Below are 19,742 nucleotides of genomic sequence, written 5' to 3' on the forward strand. Positions count from 1 at the left end.
CAGAGAAGACTTAGGGCTGGACATGGTGGCTATTTTAAACTATCTAAAAGTCTGCCGTGTAGAAATTAGATTAGAATTTTTCTGCATGGCCCTAGAATAGAAGTAGCAGAAATTTGTTAAAAATACACAGGCAAATTTATAGTAAAGGTGAGGAAAAACTTTGATATAATAGATGTATATCCAGAAATGGATTGGGCTGTTGAAGAACCAGGTTACCCCTTACATTCTTCCCTTTACTTCTTTAAATAAAGGATGACCACCTGTTGCCTGTGTTATAAAGGAGATTCTTGTTTAGGAACAAGTTGGACTAAATAGCTGCTGAAGTCCTTTTCAATGACTGACATTCATCAATTATAAAATTGCTTTTGGGAAACAGCAAAAAACAAAGCATTTTAATGTGTTAAATATTACCTGTAACACTACTTTTTACTTCATATTACACCATATTGATTCCTTGCAAAAGTTAATGGCAACTCTTTCTTTGGATAAGGCAGCTTTGAGCATTATATATTATTCTTTAATGCATTTTTTACTCTTGTTTCTAGGATGATCGTTGCAAGATTCCATTATTTATGTTACTGTCTTTTATGCCAGCATCTGCAGTACCCCCATTCAGGTACTATGTGGATTTTTTAAATGTGGGGATTTGGAGATTGTTATTGTTATATAAGTCATTTTCCTTGTTCTACTTACTATACTGTTCGTTAGTTCATACAAGTCTTCCCAGGTTGGCTGAAACCATCCCTTTTAACATATTTTGTTCAATTATTTCCTAATTGATGGACAACTCCTTAGTTTCTAGTTCTTTAGAAGTTGGCTGCATCTTAACAGGCTGGTTACATACATGGGAGCCATTAGCTCTCCATGGACACTCAAATCATGGACTGTTTAGAGCAGGGTTTCCTAATGTGGGGTCTATGGATAGGATAGTTTTCGAGGGGCCCATTATCTTGGATGGGGGGAAAAAACTACATTTTTAACTCCACTAGGTTTTAAATGAAATCTGTCATTTCCTTTAATTACTAATGTAGGCCACAAATATTATTTTGAGAAAAGCTTGGTCCATAGGCTCCATCAGACAACAAAAGGAGCCCATGACACGAAAGAATTTAAGAACCCTTAAGTCAGAGCAGTAGCCACCAAATTAGAAGGGATTTCCTAAACCTCAAGTTCTTGCTTCACTCAAGTGAAGTTACAGATGATTTTATAAAGGGTAGAGATGAGAAGATGTTATTTTTAATTACAGCAACATTGACACTGAAATACACAAGCTGGTGATTCAAAAAATGGGAAATGAATTAAAATATAGACATCGATTGTGAGCCTCACTGTTTCTTAATAATCATCACATAGAGCATCAAAGTACCTTTTATCACTAGGGACTTGATTTCCTTGCCAGGGTAGGGGGTGGGGAGGGAATATTACAGGACTGGCTTAGAACTTAAGTTAGTTTGTCATGTCACAAAATGACCTAGACACAAAATTATGATTAGGATGCCTCACTAAACAGCAAAAATTAAAGGATATGAAAACTATTTTGGGAAGAGACTTATCTTAGTCACATCCTCCCAAAATGGTGTATATCTGGAACAAATATGGCAATGTTATTGCAGTTACTATTGTTTTTATTTTGAACATTTCATAACGTTGATCCACATGTCTGGCCTCTGTAACATCTCTAATGCTAACCTAATTTGTATTGTATGGAAAATGGATATGTCACTCAAAATAGGTAGAGTGAAAGAATATATCACGAATCAAAGAAAAAGTAGACATTTAAGAGTGTATAAATAATATTTCATAAATACACACAAAAGTCTCAGAATATATAATCGTTCCTTTTAAATTGTTATGTTAGTGAAAGCCAACATATTTCTTTATGTTTTTAACATAAGATTCTCAAAAACCTTTTAAATGAATATTATAAAATAGGCTTCTTTAAAGAAAGAGAACCACAAAATAGTTTATCTACCTATTTTTGTTGTTCAGTTGCTTATCAGTCCTCTCTAACTCTTCATGACTCCACTTGGGGTTTCTTGGCAAAGATGCTGAAGTGGTTTGTCATTTCCTTCTCCAGCTCATTTTACAGATGAGGAAACTGAGGCAAACAGGATTAAGTGACTTGCTCAGGGTCACACAGTAAGTGTCTGAGACTGCATTTGAATTCATGAAAATGAATCTTCCTGATTCTAAGCCCAGTGCTCTCCACTGTGCCACCTTTTAACTGCTTGATAATCAGTTAGTATAAATTCTTGTGAGGATAAGGTTTTGAGGACCATTCCCTGAAAGTGTTAAAAATATTACTGAGACATATCTATAATATTCTCTTATTTGTAATTTATTCAACACTTGTTTTGTGCTGAAAAAATTTGAAAATAAATACTATAATATGAGCTCATGTACTGATAATTGAAGGATCTGGGTATTTCTCATATTTTAGAAACAATAAATATCTTTTACCATCTTAAATAGATATTTATTTTTTGGAATTTTTAGCTGTGGTGTGATCTCTGCATTGAGGAATCAAGAAGAAGGATCTGCAGAAACCAAGTATCACACCTTAATAGATTGTCTTTGTTCTTGGGGACAAGTGGGACATATCTTTGAGCTTATTTGTGATTGGTTGCCAGATGGAGAGTCCAAAAAGAAAGTATGTGAATTTTTAAATTCTGAACATTTATTTGGTAGTATGTTTATGTAGCAATTTGTTGCATGAAGATGCTCTTAATTAGAAATTATTTGTCTTCTCAGTATTTATTGTAATATTTAGTGTGTATTTTCTTTTTATTCAGAGTAAGCCAGCTTCTAAACGTCAAGTACGAATTCAGGATTTACATCAGCCAAAGCCTGAATTGGCATTGGATTACCTAGAGTACTTATTGCTTCACAATAAGAATCGAGATTTCCTGTTATCTCTCCCTGAAAAGAGACTAAATAGTCTTTTGAAAGCACTTGAAACTTCAAAGGTAATTTTTTCATGATGAAATACCGAATGTTGATTAGGACTAGGTACTTTTAGAATGTTCAAATTTCATATACTTGTTTTTTCGGTAGAATATTAGATCTTGAAATGCCCATAAAGTTCATCTAGTCCAGCTACCTCATTTTACAGATGAGGAAATTTAGGTCCAGAAAGTTGTGGCTGGCCCTTGGTCATATGCTAGTGTATGGCAAAACCTACACAAGAACCTTGGTCTTCTGAGCAGATATCTTGGTTAAAGTAGATTGTGAAGACGAGGTTAAAATGTTAGAAAACTATTGACCAATACAAGTGAGCCTGCAATTATTGGTTAAATTATGTGATACATTTCATACGTATATTATGAGTTTAGGGACTGACCAAATCAGGATTGGGTTAGGGTACTTGGGGAACAATTCATGAAACAGGTAAACCTTGAACTAAACATCAGATGATGGGAAGGATATAGGAAGGGGAGGAAGGATTTTCCAAGTAGGACTAATAGTATGAATACTGGCAGAAACTGACATGACATGAATTTGATTATTAGGGAAACTAAACTCAATATAATGGAATATTCATGGTGAAGAATGCTAAATACTGAAGTTTTATCTTCATCATTTGAAGGTTCATTTAAAAGGTTTTTGGTTCCTATTGTTGCCTACTTTATCTTGGCTCTGCTGCCAAAATTGGGAATCAAGATTAGTAATGGAAATTGTACTAAACGCAAACACAATTAGTTGTTCTGTTTCATAGGGGAGAATGATGAAAAGGAGAGGCATGTGCCAAAAAAGTACTTCTTGTTCTGTTGCAAAAGTTTTAAGGAATTAAAAAAAGTAGTAGCCAGCATCAAAAAACAAGACACCATATTGTTCTTCAGGGCTGATGGAAACTTTTTTAAAAGTCCCTGATGAACTTTTATTTTTTCCTAAAATGTCTAGTGAGGAACAGCAGTACAACTTTTTCACTGTTTATTATTCAGGAATAGACTACTGGACATAGAGCTATGTTTAACTTGCTAAATGGCCAGCTAATTAGTTAAATGAAAGAATCAAGACATAACTAACTTTAGGATATAGAAAGTTTAACTATACTACCTACTCTTATGGAACTTACTATGAGAAGAGATAGCCATTCACTAGGAGTGGGGGAGGGGGCAGCTTATGACACATAGAGACATAATAAACATGTATAGGATAGAAGAGCAAACAAAGAACTTTTTGAGGTCTAGCTAGGGGAGATAAGTTTTTCCTGAGTAGATAAAGGAAAACTTCATGAAGGTGTTGATAGTTGAATAGACCAGGCCTGAAAGGATGAATAGGAGATAAAAAGGAAGAAAAAGGTCTTTCCATAAATAATTGGGAGCATTATGAACAAAGACATAGAAGTCAGAAAGATCCAGGATTCTTCTAGAGACAGATTTATTCATATTAGTCAGTATGGAGTATGTGGAGGAAGAGTAGTAAATGAGATTATGCTGAAAAAGTAGAGTACCACTATATTGTGAAGTCTTAAATGCCTGGCAAAGGAGTTGAAACTGAGTGGTAAGTGATAGGGAAACACTATAGGGTTAAAAAATACTTTCCCCCGTCATTGTTTAATTATGAACTTAAATATCAACAGGGTATTTCCATATATACAATAGAACAGAATGATAAAAAATATATATGAAACTGACTTTCTGTTTGTAGTTTTAAAAATATACCATCAATCCAATATGTAGTTTGTTTTTCTTCTTATATCCCCAAAGTCTAACACAATGTCAGGCATATAGTAGGTGCTTAATAAATGTTTACTGATTGATTTTAATACCTTCTAATTGTAGCTTGTATTTTTGTGGTGCTTTTTACTTATCAAAGCTTGTTCACATCTGTTATTTAATTATATCTAGTATTTACTGATTGATGTCTATCATCTAAGTTTCTATTTTCTGACCTGCCTTCTTTAAGATATTCTTATATCTAGTTGCCCATTCTGTGTACTTGTCAGCTGTTCTAGTGAGTAGTAGGCATTTACAATTTTCTTTCTTCTGATGACTTTTTCATCCTAGCCTTTTTAGATTTTTCTTCTTATATTATTGTGGTACCTTATTTCAAAAGACATTTTCTTATATACTTACTGAATTAATAGTGTTATTAAGTAATAAGTATGACAAGACCTTTGAACTTTGTATCATCCTCTAAGAGAGTGTACCTTCATCCCAGTATTCCAACAAATTGAGTCCAAATAGAGTTATTTTACTTTATTCTTGTTCTAAATCTACAAAAAGCTTTTAGTTGGACTTAAAATTCACAAGGCTAAATATAACTAAATCCAAGGTGACTTTTTGATTGCAGCACTGGAACTGCAATATCTGATGTTCTTACCTAAGATTAGTGAGATTGCATATCTTTGAGAATATGAACCTTAAATTCTTTGTCACTTAACCATTTGCCATCATATTACAGAAAGATATTTTATCAGTTACCCAGTCATCTGATGCAAAGTTGCCTAACTTCAATCAAGCAACTGCCATACGAGCCTTTACTATCTATTGTCGATTATGTATTCATCTCTACCACAAGGTATATAGTTTTAAAGTTATCTTAGAATGACATAAGAAGCATATTAACAAATAAGATGCATTACTGATTTATTTTCTTTGATTGTTGAGTAGTTTTGCTCAGAAGAAAAGTTTTATCTGTCTCTTTTGGAAGAAACTGGATTTTGGATAGAAAACCAAGTTCTACCTATTATTCATCAACAAGAAGAGGAACACTTGAAGTCTTGCAGAGAGATTTACCAGAAAACTATTCAGGTTTGAATCTCCATTAGATTGTGAGACTTTGAAAACAGAGACTTTCTTTTGCTTTTCTTTATATCCTCAGTGCTTAGCACAGTGCCTGTGCCAGGTGGCACTTAATAAATGCTTTTTGTTTGAAGCATAACTCATTTTTCTCAGTGTAGATTGGCTTGGTTTTGGATTTTGTTATTAACCCACTTTAAAATTAAAAGTTTAGGATTTATATTGCATTAAGGAGAGTTGTAAACCATAGAGCAATATAAATGACCAGAATTCATTTTGTTAATTGAAATACTGTTTTCCTTGTGCTTTTTTTTTAAACAAAAGATATGAAAGTATAGTATTTGTGATTTGGGAAGTCAGTATCTTATGCTGTGTCCTTAAAGAAGTATTTCAGATATGTTTATATAAATCTTTCATAAAGGATCTAGTTTATCAAACGTTAGAGAATCTCTGGTTGAATTTCATTAAACTTTTTATAAATTTTTATTTTAATGGTGATTTTTTTCATTATCACACCTTGGCAATCTATCTCTTTCTTTTGTAGGCCTATGTTACAGTGTGTAAGGATGCTGTAATGATTGGCTTTGGAGACTACAAGTTTCATATGCAGTTTTTAAAAAGAACTCTTGGAATTATGCAAACAGGTACCCTTCATTTTTTGATAATTAAAATACAAGTACAATTTTTTAGTTGACACAGCCTTCCTTTAAGTGTATCTCTGGTGTTTTGTTAAAAATTACTGGTATGAATACTGTTACCCACTTTATTTAGCAAACCTTTAGGAAACAAAATTGCTTTTATTAAAGTTTTTCTGGGTAAATAAATGGGGGAGGTATTTTGGATTTTTGAAGGTTTTAGTTGCCTAAAAGCTGGTATTGAGAATAGCGATACCTGAGGGGGAGAGATTTCAGTAGTAGCTTTATTAATTAAGCACCTATTCCTTAAAGTTTGGCTGCATTTAGTTCATGTAGCTCATTTGCCTGGATAAGGGTAATGTATCTCAAGACATGAGACTTTTAATGTCCGTAGATGAAGAGGGCTGGGGAATCTAAGGGAGCTGAAGAGAGGGAGTGCTCCACTGAGATGCAACCAAGGTGGAAATCTCCATCTTGGGACCTATCACTGTGTTCAGAAATTATGCCTACTTTTTGTAATGAAATTTTAAATACTCATACAAAAGGTTTTAGAGGTGAGCTAGTCCAACTTAATTTTTTAGATTAAGAAAGCAAATGTTTCATTTAAATACTTTCCCTTAATAGTATTACTGTATTGCTTATGTAAAATTCTTCTTCAATATATATTTCCATATTATACTTTTTTCCTTTGAAATCTATAGAATCTTTAGAAGATTAGATACATTTTATTTGTTCATTAAGTATGACTATTTCCATGAGATTTAAATAATTGAATATTGACATTTGAGAAATTCAACTTTCTTTTCAAAATTATATTCACTGTGTTTTTAGTTAATCTGTTTTTATGTTTATATTTCTTTATTCTAAGTTAATGTCATGTTATGGTTTTCAAAAATCATTTTCAAGGTAAGCTTTCTTAGTGTCCTGATTCTTTTCACTGTGATGATCATGTTGGTGGAATTTCTCTTCTATACTACTTCCCTTGGTGATCTCATCAGCTTGAATGGATTTAATTTCCATCTTTCTGCTTGTGATTCTCAAATCTACCTCTAGGCCACAACTTCTCTGCTGACTTTTAACTCTCTTCTTCCAGTAGACTAAACCCATCATGCCCCAAATCAAACTAATTATCTGTCCTTCTAAACCCTCCCTACCTTCCTGTCCCCCTTCCTTATTATTGTAGAAGGTGTAACCATCCTCCCAGTCCCTCAGGCTTGCAGCATAGCTGTCATCTTGGCCTCCTCAGTATGTCTCATAACCAATATCTAATCTGTTACCAAGGTCTATCAATTTCATCTATGCAACATCTCTTGAAGACTCCCCCTTCTTTCTGACACTATCTGTGACCACTCTGGTTTAGGTTCTTATCATCTCATTCCTGAATTATTGCAACATCCTGGTGGTAGTGAATCTGCCTTCCTCAAGTCTCTCCTCCCTCCATTCCATCCTCTTTTTAGCCACTAAAATGATTATACTATAGCTCAGGTCTGATCATGTCAGTGAAATCCAGGTACTTCTCTTAACCTTCAGCATCAAATATAAAATGTTCTGTTTGGTATTCAAAGCTCTTTGTGATATAGTCCCCTGCCAGTTTTCTGCATCTTACTCCCTGCCATATTATCTGCCGTTTAGTGATACTGAGTTCCTTGATGTTCCGTGAATAAGAAATGCTTTCTCCTTACTCCAAGCATTTTCTCTGACTGTCTTTCATGCCTGGAATGCTCTCCCTTCTCATTTCTGCCTGTTGGCTTCTCTGGCTTTGTTTTTTTCTTTTTTAATTACATGTAAAAATTATTTTTAGGATTTGTTTTTTTTTTTAAATTTTGAATTCCAAATTCTCTCCCTGCCTCCTTCTTCTTTCCCTTCCCTGAGAAGGTAGTGATTTGATATAGATTATACATATGCAGTCATGCAAAAACATTTCCATGTTATCCATGCTATGAAAGAAACACAGACAAAAAGAAAGGCTTTATATCTCAACTATGATCTCGCCTCCCACAGGAAGACTTTCCCAACCCCTCTTAATTCTAGTGCCTTTTCTATGTTTATTATTTACTATTTATCCTGTATATAGCTTTTTTGTATATATTTTTTGTTTTCTGTTCATTAGATTGTGAGCTCCTTGATTGTTTACTAATTGGTGTGTTTTAAAACTTATTTATTTTCTAATTCTTGCAATGTTATAAAATTAATTGCTATGCCATTAACTATGTAGATATTAAACTTCAATATTTTCTCATTGTCAATGGTACCCTGTAAGTGTTTTTTAATTAAGTTTTTTGGTAATCATTGCTCATCTTTCTGATTTGAATTCAGCTTTGTCATATTGCATTCTTATAGTTTTAGATTTTCTGGAGTCTAGTTAAATTTTGTTAAATCCTTTGTCCTTGAACCAGTAAATATATCTTGATGAATTATCTATATTTCCTGTAGGCAACATAAGATTGTATCTTTGAATCCATTCATATTAACCATTTCTTTTGCATTGGAGAGGAAAAATCAATTTCCATTCAAGGCTATAGTGGTTGTTTTATTTTTAATTTTACTTTTCTCCTACCATACTTTGCTTAGTTATTTGTTTTGTCAATATGAAATAATCTTGTTTATTACTCGATATTATAATGCTAACTCAACCTTAAAATACACTCATAATCACAAATAAACATAATTTCTGTATTAACTGTCAATTTTAAAAAAGGAAACAAAAAACTATCCTCTGCCACCCTGTTTGATATGAAAATATTACTCAAATTTCTTTGATTCTCAGAGGCTTTCTGTCTTGTTAAAACCTGTACAAGCTTGCTTTCTTCTGAGAATCTGAGATCAGCTATGATAAAATATCTGTTTGTTAATCAGGAAGCACATTTCCAAGTACCTGCTATATGCCCAACATTGTGCTAGCCTCTGGGGTTACAGAAACAGAAAACTTTTGGAAAACAATATGTATACATATAAATACACACAAAATGCATAGAAGTAAATACAAAATAATTTTGAAGAGGCACTAGCAGTTTAAGGAGGTCACCAAAAGTCTTATGTACGAGGTCACATGATTAGAACTTTAAAGGAAGCTGGTGATCCTATGAGGCAGAAGTAAAAAAAAAATGTATTTCAGCAACAGGAAACACATTCTGTAAAAAGGAATGGCTGTGGAAGGTAGAATGTTGTATGTGGGGATTGTATGTGGAGGCTAGAATATAGGAAATGTGAAAGGTAGTCATGTGCAATAAGCCTAGAAAAGTAGGCAGGGTCTAGATTGTAAAGGCCTTTTAAAAGCCAACAGAGTTTATAATTTATCATAGAAACAAATGGGAGCCATTTATACATTATCAACAAAGTTCTAATGGACAAAACTGTGTTTTAATTATATACTTTTGGAATGTATTTGCACCAAAGGATCAGAGTAGAATTTTTGTGACACTATAATTAATATTAATGGTATTCATGTAGTTGTATTAAGTAATCAAAAAAACTTGTATTAATTTAATTAAGATATGTTAATGAAACTAATTTGTTATTTCTTTACTACTCCTCCCCTTGTTTTTTAGAGAAAGGGTATTTTTGCATTCCATTACTCCTTTGTATTCTCAAAGAAATGACAGCAAGTTCTTTGATTCAGAAATCTGATTCAAATGAAGAAGTTGAAACTTTTTTTGATTTGATTCAGAAAGTGTTCCAGAAAATATTGGAATGCGTTGCATACAATTTCAAAAAGCAAGAAGAAGAAGGCCTACAGGTATTTCTATAGCTTTGTTATAAAGTAATTTATGTTAAAATATGAGATTAGATGAAGCTCTGACCCATAAAATCATGACCAGAAATGAGTTGAGGTGTAGCTCTGCCTTGAAGAAGGTTTCATCTTATAATAAAAATGTGGTGCAATATACAAGTTTGTTACCATATATTATGAAGTGTACTTTTATTAAAATTCAGAAATAGGCTAAAAATGAGTTAGTTCGTTTGTCGTGTAGAAAATCACCTGAACAGTTTTAAGTACCCAAACAAAACCTCTTTAAACTCTGCATTTAAATTTTGGGTGATGTTATTTCATTTATTTTAGCACTTGCTCTCTTGACTAAGACTGTAACTTGCCTTCCTTCCAGGGTAACCTGCCCGCTACCCCACCCCAACCCAGTCAGATACTTTTTTACTTTGTACATCGAATTTTTATTTTAAAATACCCTGCCAGCTTTCCCCCCTCAAAAAAGACTTATTTTGTACATCGAATTTTTACTTTAAAATACCCTGCCAGCTTTTCCTCCTCAAAAAAAAAACCCAAACCCTTTTATTTTGTACATTGGATTTTACTTTGAATTCTATTTAGAGATTCTACCCAGCATGTTGGAGGGTTTGCTGTTATACTTTTGAGCATTATCAGTAGACAAACAGGTCCATTTGTCCATCTGAAAAGGCAAAGAATATATTTGTTAAAAATTTCAAACAACCATTCAGGACACACTGTATTTCTGCTGTTTGTTCTTTGATTTGCCCTTGGTTAAAAGACAATTGAATGTACATTTCTCATTTGTTGTCCTTCATTGGTGAAAATATTAAACCCATATAATTAAAATTATGCATCCTATTTTTTGTAAATACAGTTTACTTTAAACAAATGTAAGATTAAGTATAGTGCTAGGAAAATGTCTTTATTTTGTTTGACAATGTGTTTAAAAGAAATAAGCTGTGTGCTTTTTAAATATATGGATTTAGACTTGTAAGAGAGCTTAGAGACCATCAATTTCCCAAACCCTTCCATAGATGGTGAAACTGATAGACTCGTCTTTTTTCCCCCCTTTTCCCCATCTTGTCATAACCTTATTTTACAAATCAGGAATTTAGGGAAGTGAATTGAGTTGCTGAAAGTCGTTAAACATTTGAATGGTGTTTATTTCCATTAAATCAGTGTTTCCCAATTCACACTGTACTATAGACCTCTCTAGGGCAGCTAGGTGTCATAGTGGATAGAGTACCAGAGCTGGAGTCAGGAAGACTCATCTTCCTGAGTTCAAATCTAGCCTCAGATACTTACTAGCTTTGTGACCCTGGGCAAGTCACTTTCCCCCATTTACCTCAGTTTTCTTATCTATAAGAATAACTGGAAAAGAAAATGGCAACCTGCTGCAGTATTTTTGCTAAGAAAACCCCAAATGGGGTCACAAAGAGACAAACACAACTGAAAAATGACTCAACAACTCCAAATGGATCACTCTACCATAGGCAGCCATATTTCTGAAAAACTGGAGTAGATGGGAGTGGAGGAGAGAGAGACTAGAAGAAAGGGGTAGGAGAAACAGTATAAGAGGAGGAATATAATGCCAATTTTTTTTTTTAAGAAGTAAAGACTTTTTTTTTTTTGGTACTAAAACATTACCGGATAGGTAGAAATTCTCTAAACACCAATGGGAAAAACTGTACTATAGCATAGATTTTAATGATCTAGTCTAGGGGTGGGGAACCTGTGGCCTTGAGGCCACATGTGGCCCTCTGGGTCCTCAGGTGTGGACTGTATTTTGTCAAAGCGTCATGCTTGAGGACCTAGAGGTTACATGTGGCCTTGAGGCTACAGGTTCCCCACCCCTGATCTAGTCAATACATTGTAAGAATAACGTGGACTGATGTAATAAGATGATTTTAACATTTTGCTATAAATCATCTTTCCTTATTAAATGTTTCACCAGAGATATTGGCAATTGCAAATCTCCGATGTGGATTTCTTTCTGTAAACTGCCTTCTGATAAGAGTTAACTAATAAGCACTGAAATTGCTGAAAAGCTAAAAGTAAGAGGAGAAATTGTGAGAGTTGATATTTCACAGATTTGTTAATCAGACTTTGGATCCTGAGAGCTATTTTCAATATGTTAGTTTTCAGAATTAATATTTTAAAATGCCTTTAACTATTAAAATAACTGTTCTTTTTTTGTATTAGTTACTCCATTCTATTCAAGTGCCTCTTGATGAATTTATAAGTGCCGTCCAGTCTTGGCATTTGAATACATCAGTACATCAAGGAATGCTTTCTACTCTCTTAGCTGCAGTAGTGGTTGAGATAAGTCACAAATTGCGAAAGGTAAAGTATGCTCTTCCGGAAAATCTCACTGGATTATATTCTAATTTTCAGTATATGGCTTAGTATTTCTCAGTAGTAATTTATTTGGAGGTCTTAAAAAATGCTCACAAAGATTTCTAGTGAACCTTTGGGTTACAGTGTTTCCTACAACTACTAAGTAATGCTTTAATTTATATTCAGTCAGACATTACAAAGAAAAGACATCTATTTATAACTTCATTTAATCAATATTTTCTGAGTGGTAAACTTCCCGTAGTTCTGTTGTAAGTTATACAAAAAAATAAAAGATTTCTGAATGTAATCACAAGGTTAGATAGCTAGAAATAGAACCATAATATGAACCTAGAGCCTTTGACTTAAAATCCAGTGCTCTTCCTCCTGCACCATGCTGCCTGTCACATGATGTGAGACTTGGGCAGGCAGGTGATACAATAGATAGAATGCTGGACCTGGAGTCAGGAGGACCTGAGTTCAAATCCAGCCTCTGTGTGACCTGGGTAAGTCATTTAAGCTCTCTTTGCCTCAATTTCCTCAACTGTAGAATAGGGATAATAACAGTACCTACCTCCCAGGGTTGTGGTGAGTTTCAAATGAGGTATTTGTATAACTTAGCACAATGCTCGACACATAGTAAGCACTATATAAATAAATGCTTATTCCTTTCCATTATTGCCAACATTTTTGCACATTTTAGTAGCATCTAAAACCAGCTTAGACAAGCAATTAATATTTGTTGATGACTAGCGTGTTCTTAGCACAAAGATCAACTTTTTAGCTGTACTAAAATCAGAAAATATTTTAAGAATTTTTTCTATAATGTTAATAAGGTACAGTAGGGTCATATTGGAAATTCAACAGCTTTGTTTTACCATTGTTCATACCAGTAGTATGCACATATTGGTGGTTGTACCTTAAAGGCATGTTGGAGTTACCAAAGTTCAAAAAGGAGTAGCTCAAGTTATACTGTCAATGGAATAGTCTCCACATGGGGATAGATGAAGTAGGTGAACAGCAGTTTTTGTTAGAAGGATAAAATATGAGAGGGAATGTGATTGAGGTGTGTAGTGTAATAAATATAGAAACTTGTTTGTAAAATAGAAGATTGTTAGAAGCGAAAGTCACCTGTTTATAGTTTAGAAGAGATAATTTTAGGACGAAGAAGAGAAAGTACTATACGATCAATTTAGTTCTAAACTTTATAGAATGTTTTTTTCTTTTGGAACTAAACCCCTAAAAATAGTAAGTTTAAGAAAGGATTCCTATAAAGATCCATGACAAGTTATTATAGAGACTTTAGGTTTGAACTTTGGAGATAAGTATCATTGGAATCCAAATGTCTCTTGTTGCCAGTTGTCAGAATGTAAGAAATATCAGCCTTTCCTGGCCACCTTTAGCCTATCATACAAGTCTGATGCTCTAATAGTGTAAATGGCTCAGTGTATTTTTAAGGACTTTTTCTCAGATGTGCCTGTTTTATGGTAGAATTTTTAGTTGTCATGTTCCTCCATATGAAGAATTGAGCTGGCCTCGAGCAAAAGAAATGATCCCCTCTTGCATGACCACCTGAATTTCAGTGTTCTGCTGAAGAAGTTTTTTGGCAAACATTTTTAAATAGTGAAAGACACCTAACCTTTTGAATTAAATCATAATGAATTTGTTTCCCTTAATACATATTTGTTGAATTGTTATAGAAGGTAAGGAAAATTTTTTTTTTTCATATTTTACAGTTTTATTTTTTTTTTTTAAATTAAATAAATTTCTTTATTTATTTTTAGTTTACCACACACGGTTCTACATAGTTTTGAGTTCCATTTTTTCTCCCCTCCCTCCCTCCTCCCTCCCCAAGACGGCATGAAGTCCCATATAACTGTCATGTATAACTTCGCATTGAATTAATTTATGCTCTAGTCAGGTCGTGGAGAAGAATTTTGACCAATGGAATGAATCATGAGAAAGAAGAAACAGAACCAAAAAAAAAAAAACCCAAAAACAAAAACAAAAGAGAAGCAGAAAAGGCGAGCATGTAGTGTGCCTCAGTCTGTATTCAAACTTCGCAGTTCTTTCTCTGAATGAAGATAGCATTCTCCATCGTGAGTCCCCTGGAGTTGTCCTTGCCCTTTAGGTTGCTGAGAAAAGCGCAGTATGTCAGGGTTGGTCCTCACGGAATCCACATATCTGTGGCTGTGCACAACGTTCTCCTGGCTCTGCTCCGCTCACTCAGCATTATGTCGTGTAGGTTTTTGTAAGGAAAATTTTTAATCAATTCCATTTAAATTACTAATGTAAAATTTTTGTTTACGGACAAAAATCTAAAATGTCCACAAGATCCCCTGAAAGTAGTTGAAAGCTTATTTTGGCATATATTTCAGGTTGGAAGACTAAATCTTTAAAATAGGACTTCAGCTCTTTAATAAAAGAAACACGTTATAATATGTCCTTTTTATTTAAAGGTAACATTTGTAAGGAATAATATTGGTTTATATTCTTTTGTCATGTAACATAGAAATCCTCAGAGCTCAAAATTCTAAGCTGTTATGCTGCTTACTAAGGTGGATAAATATAAAGGAGGTCTTTAATAATTGAAAAGTTTGTGAAATCTTATCATTTATCTTCAACAGGTATTTTTAACCTATAATAGTCTTGTGCCAGGAGTGAAAAGGGAAGCTCAGGACTAGTCCCTACCCTAATATTCATTATAATTAATCAAAGAATAAGACACATCAAAACAGTCTCTGAATTTTTTTCCTCTTTAAAAAATTTTATAAATGCAATATTCATAACAAATATTAATAAACTAAACATAGCTTAAATCTCCAAACTAAAACCACAATATTTGAATTTATAGTTTTGTTAAATGAAAAAATATTAAGAAAATTTTTAGCAAAATAAAAACTTAAGATTCATGTTCCTTTCTGAATCTGTGTACTTACAAAATTTTGTTACCTTTCAATTTAATTTAAACATTTTTTAAAAGCCTGCTGTGGGCCAGACATTGTGTACTGTGGTAGGGATATGAAGCCAAAAATGGAGTAGGTACCTGCCTTCAAGTAGTATACAATCTATTGGGAGAATACAACATGTACATAGGTAAGTTAATAATAGATCAAGGAAGGATATGGAAGTAACTATTGGAAGGATTAGGCTAGGTTCCTTGAGGTGGCAATCTGAGTAAACTTAGAAGGACACATCCTAGGCATGGGAGGAGAGTCATACGATTTGTGCAAATGCAAAGAGGAAGGAGAAATTTTGGTAAATACCTAATAATCCACTTTGGCTGGAATATAGAGTGCATGAAAGGGTCAGACAAATAGGAGAACCAGGAAAGAAGAATGTTTTATGCATTCCAAAGGAGAAGGGAATATATTAGAGGAAAGGTTGTTCAAGGAGTGGAAGCAGTCTGAGGAAAAAGCCATTTTGTTTAAAATATAAGAAGATGCTTTTGGTAATTGCTTTGAACAGTCATTCTCAGTAGTATGGTGCAGAAGTTATATGGTCAAGGGTGGGAAAGTAAATCTTTGCCCTCAAGGAATTTGTATTCTGCAATAAAAATATGAATTTGGAGGTGTTCAGGGGAATCATTAATAGGCTCTGGTGGAAGGAGACACTTGAGGGGTAAGCCTTGAAGGAAGATGGGGTTCCCATTGGAGGATGCACCTATGCAAAGGCATTGGGTTAAGAGACAGGATGTCATTGATGAGGAGAGCATTACATAGGTTGGTTTGACTGGAATATAAAGAGTTTGAGGAGAGTAATGTGTAATAAGCCTGGAAAGATAGGTTTGGAACTAAAATAAGAAGCCCTCTAAATGGTACCAGGAAGAGTTTGTAATTTGTCCTAAAAGTAAATGGTCAGTGCTGACGTTTTTTAAATTGGTGTATGTCACAGTCAGACCTATGCTTGAGGAATAATAGATTGACAGCTATATGGAAGATGTATTATATAGAGGAGAGACTATATGCAGCAAGACCAGCTGGGAGGTTGTGGCACCAGTCTATGCAGTAGATAATTGAGGCTCCTTTTGGGTGATGGTCATGTGTTTAGAGAGAAGAGGAGAAATATGAAATTGGAATTGACTAGAGGAGTTGGCAAGGTGATTGGGCATCAGGGTTGAAGAGTTGTTCACCCGTTACTGGAAGAATCATGGTATATATTACATTACTGTATTCTAATTTATTCATCCATTTATAAACAGTTGGCATGTAACATAAATTGTTTATGGTTATTTGCTATTAAAATGAGACAGCTATGACTTTTGTAGATATTCTTTTCCCTTTTAATTGTATTTGTAGAGAAAACCCCTCAAGAATTCATCATCTTTGATAATTTCTCCATTGTATGGAATGTAGATTATTCTTAGGGATTGATTTTTCAAAAAACTTGTTTTAAATAGAATTTTTCTTTTCAAAGAGGAATAAGTAAATATACTTGGAATGGATTTTTCCCTCTCGGCTAGAAAAGGGTTTGACCTGTTCCTATGTGACAGTATCAGTTATTAGGGGTTTTAAAGATATGAGATAATCCATTATTAGATTTTTAAGATCACAGCTAAACATTTCTGTCAGCCTTTAGTTTTCATTATATTCATGTAACTGGGTTGGAACAGTCTGGGAGACTGAGGATTTGTGTGAACTGGATACTGAAAGTGTAAATCAAAGACAGAATATTTATAGCTTATAAATAAAAAACACATTTCTATAAATCATCACAAATGATATTTGATCCTTGATCCTTTGTCTTGATCTCTGCCTTTGAAGAATTCTAACAACTACCCTATTACCATTTATACTCACTGATACTCTTGATTTCATTTTAGCCTAGTTAAGGTTTCATTAGCAAATCAAAACAAATAGCAAATTCCTACTGCTGCCCTAGAGATGTTTATGTACTGACTAATATTATTTTCTTCACAGACTCATTTTGCACTATAATGTTCCTCATCAGCCTTAGCTAAGATAAGTTTGAAAGTTCCCTGGTATTAGTTATGCTTTCAGTCAAAACCCATATGAATAATTAGTTTAGAGACAGTATTCTTCATAAACTCATCACTAGAAGTTTGGCTAATTTTTTGATAGATTCTTTTAGCTACAACAATTTAAAAAAGTATAATACAATATTATAGAACTTGTCCTAAATGAAGCTGTGTCTGTCTGTCTCATACTTTACTGAGCTAAGTGTAGAAGACATCCTATCCCTGAAGAGAGAGCTGACCAACTTGTGGAAATGGACAGAGGAAAGAGAAAATTTGGCAAACAGCTAATAATTAGATTTGGTTGGAATGCAGAGTGCATGAAGAGGAAGTTTCTCCATTACTCAGGCTTTTTTCTTCCATTTAGTCATTTGGAAGCTTCCAGTTTCTGTCAGGCCAGCCCTTGCATCTTTCAAGACAGAGACACCATCTAAATTTGCAAGTTCCTTAAAAGATCATGTGGATATTTTCCTTTTATGATTAAATATAGTATAATACATCATACAACTTTCTATTTTAACAAATACCATAAAATATATTGATGACAAAACAGATTTTTAAGCTCCTGTTTAAGTCTACAGATGGGACTCTGTTTTCTTAAAAAAGAAGTGAGTTTCTAATTCTGTTTATTTCCTTATTGACCAAGAAAAATAAGAGTTGATCTTTTTGTTTTTTTGTTTTGTTTTACATAACAATGAAGTTGCTGTTTAGGACCATTTCCCCCTCATTTTACCAAATTAAAAAGATCTGAACCTACTGTTTATCCTTGCTACTGTTGTTCCTTACAAGACTGATTACTGATCAGTTAAAAATCCTAGTCTGTTTTAAATCAAGGCTTTACTTCTCTTTGTTCCTACTCTATAGTAGGTGGAACACTGGCCTTACAATGAGAAGATTGGGTTCTAGTGTCAGCTATGCCAGTAACTTGGTGTTAAATTGGACAAGTCACTTTACCACTATGTATCTCAATTTGCCCATTGGTAAAGTGAGAGGACGGGAGAAGATGATTTTAAACATTGATATAGATTCCACCTGGTTTCTGTTTTTATAAGTGCCTGTCCCTTTCTTGTCCTGAATTATCTCTACTTACCTTCTTTCTCAGTTTGTTAGCTGTTAATTCTCTGCTTCTTCAAATCTTCTGCTTGATCTTTCAGGGTTTGCCTAAGTAACTGATTCATACTCACCGCCTGACTTTGACAGTTGGTATACCATTATTCTAGTCTAATCTTGTGGTTTCAGGCTGCTAGGCAGGACCACCTTGAACTCTGCCTTCTAGGTCCATTACCTAGCCTTGCTCATTCTTAGGCTTATCTGTCTCATTTTGCATTCTCATGAAAGCTTAATACTCTACTTCTATCTCCCTACCCAGTAACCACAAGTTGGGTGGGATGAGTCCAAGCTTAGAAAATTTTTTTCCCCTCAGAGATAAAAAGGAAATATCTTGGCCTTGAACTAGAGAAGTATGGAATATGGGTAAGATTAGGAATATCAAGTATAATTCCAAGGATTGAGGCTCTGGAGAGGTTTTTGATGGGCTCAGGAACAGAAAATGACAAAAGAGACTGAAAAAGGGATTATTTAAACTTGCCCCTATTTTTTTAATTTGTCCCTGAAATTAATTAACTACTTGAACACTTAGTTGATTATTGAGGTGAAACACCCTGTTTTATGTACTCGATGTGATATCATGGAGTTGAATGTACATGACTTAAGGTCACAGGTTTTCATAGGTGAGATTCATCACTTTTTATCTCAGATTCTGTCAATCAGATATTAACTCAAGAATCACAGCAGATCAAGGGAGCCTAATGGGTAAAGGCTTTGAATCCTTCAGTTTGGGACAGCTTTGAGTCTGGGTGAGGTGATATGCTTTATAACTGCAAAACTAGTATTGCAGAGGTAGTAAGCAAGACCATATTAATCACTTAAAGGAAATGAGGATTTTGAGCCATATTTATGTGGGTGGGCATTTTATATGCATGATTGCCAATAATATGGTTGAGAATTGTAATAGACATTTTTTTGTTCAGTTATTTTAGTTGACTCTTCATGACCCCATTTGGGGTTTTCTTGGCAAAGATATTGAAGTGCTGGGCCATTCATTCTCCAACTCATTTTACAGATTGAAGAAGTGAAAAAAATGGAGTTAAGTGATTTTTCCCAGAGACACATAGCTTGTAAATGTCTGAGGACAGATTTGAACTCAGAAATATGTCTTTCTGACTCCAGGCCCAACCAACAGAATTTGAGAGTTGAATGGGCTCCCAAAGGCCTTCTAATAAAATTTACACATGGAAGGAAGCCTCTGTTATAACATGACAGGTAGGCAT

The 19,742-nt window shown here is 34.0% G+C and overlaps 1 protein-coding gene across 1 annotated transcript in view; it reads left to right on the top strand.

The window, feature by feature from the left end:
- Positions 1 to 19,742, top strand: part of NCAPG2 (non-SMC condensin II complex subunit G2) — a 100,549-nt gene that overhangs the window by 54,925 nt on the left and 25,882 nt on the right. The window contains exons 17-24 of the mRNA XM_036760200.1: positions 546 to 616; positions 2,497 to 2,650; positions 2,793 to 2,966; positions 5,407 to 5,523; positions 5,616 to 5,756; positions 6,289 to 6,388; positions 9,928 to 10,115; positions 12,306 to 12,446. Of these exons, the coding sequence (XP_036616095.1) occupies positions 546 to 616; positions 2,497 to 2,650; positions 2,793 to 2,966; positions 5,407 to 5,523; positions 5,616 to 5,756; positions 6,289 to 6,388; positions 9,928 to 10,115; positions 12,306 to 12,446 (1,086 nt within the window). The remainder of the gene's footprint in view (positions 1 to 545; positions 617 to 2,496; positions 2,651 to 2,792; positions 2,967 to 5,406; positions 5,524 to 5,615; positions 5,757 to 6,288; positions 6,389 to 9,927; positions 10,116 to 12,305; positions 12,447 to 19,742) is intronic.

This window comes from Trichosurus vulpecula, chromosome 5 (genome assembly GCF_011100635.1).
Source record: "Trichosurus vulpecula isolate mTriVul1 chromosome 5, mTriVul1.pri, whole genome shotgun sequence".
NCBI lineage: Eukaryota > Metazoa > Chordata > Mammalia > Diprotodontia > Phalangeridae > Trichosurus > Trichosurus vulpecula.